This window comes from Parathielavia appendiculata (assembly GCF_033297405.1).
Source record: "Parathielavia appendiculata strain CBS 731.68 unplaced genomic scaffold N657scaffold_18, whole genome shotgun sequence".
NCBI classification, from domain to species: Eukaryota; Fungi; Ascomycota; class Sordariomycetes; order Sordariales; family Chaetomiaceae; genus Parathielavia; species Parathielavia appendiculata.
Genome location: NW_026944237.1, coordinates 17,791 through 18,977, shown reverse-complemented (window position 1 = coordinate 18,977; position 1,187 = coordinate 17,791). Strand labels below are relative to the sequence as shown.

The 1,187-nt window shown below is 53.3% G+C and overlaps 1 protein-coding gene across 1 annotated transcript; it reads right to left on the bottom strand.

The window, feature by feature from the left end:
• Nucleotides 1-231: 231 nt before the first annotated feature.
• N657DRAFT_683764 (uncharacterized protein) lies at nt 232-770 on the bottom strand (the record flags this gene model as incomplete). Its single annotated transcript, XM_062796602.1, has 2 exons — nt 232-264; nt 534-770. The coding sequence occupies 2 exons, from the start codon at nt 768-770 to the stop codon at nt 232-234; spliced, it is 270 nt and encodes an 89-aa protein (XP_062643953.1).
• Nucleotides 771-1,187: the final 417 nt, after the last annotated feature.

Genomic DNA, 1,187 nt, shown 5'->3' with positions numbered 1-1,187 from the left:
TGCCAGCCTGATTGCGGTGGACTTGGCTTGGGGCATTTGGAGGTTGGGTATCTGTCCTTGCCTCGTTGTCCTTTGCGCTGCCGCCTTGGCCTCTAGGCCCAAAGTAAAGTTGAGAACGACGTCTGTTCTATTTCCCGTTCCGTCTCGGAACCTTCTGATTAACCCCATCAAGCTCTCCCATTGCGACGTCCAGAGCTACGTTGTTGCCACCCTCAACGTAGATTGACACTATCAGCACTGTCCGATCTGGGAGTCGAATCTGTGCTGCAGTGAGGTCGGCTGACGGCACTGGGATCTGCTCGACCTCTGTTGGAACGTGAACCCTGATTCAGGGGTGCCAAGACGGACCCACATGTGGCTGGTGATAGACACCCTGGAGGCTCTCTGGAACATCGGACAGTTGAGAACACAGAACACAATCAACATCAGGAACAACCAAAAAATTGACATCCTCGTGACACTCTGCGACCACTGACCATTTTTCCCTTCGTTTGCCTCGTAGCGGTTCCGACAACCTCCATGTCGCTTCGTACCCACATCATGCTCCGGATTGGCCAAGTTGTGTTCCACTTTGTCGTTGGTATCAACTTGGTCCAGTTGTGATGTCCCATTGGGACGGTCACCACCGCTTCGTCCACCGTCCTCGCGTATGGTTCTGAGACCGCCAACACTGCATAGTCCTTGATATCCTCGTCGTTTAGCAGACTTTGCTGCACCTCTTTCCGCTTGTGGACATTAAGCTGAAGAATTTTGAGCGTCCCGTGTGCCATTATGCAGCCAGCGTACCCGGCAGTTCTTGCTGAACGATTCGTGTGGTCCTCTGCAAAGCACGCACTTCATCACTGTGGCTTGACATGTGTTGTGATGGTGTCCCTGTTCAGCGCACCGTCCACATGTCTGTGGCTTCTTGCATGCAAAGGCCTTGTGGCCTAGTTCTTGACAGTTGAAGCACTGGATCGGACCTTCACGGGGTGCAAACACAGCTGTGTAAGCTGATTCCCCAGCTATATGGAAGTAGCGTGCATCCAGGAGCCGTCTCGCTTCGCTGCCCTTGGTTACATAAACAACCATCGAGCCATATGCTTTGCCAGTATCCTTCCTGCTGAGCCAGGCGATCTTGGCAATGTTGACTTCGTTTTCTCTTCCCAGTGCCTCCGCCGCTCCAGGGAGGATATTGCCCTCTGCAT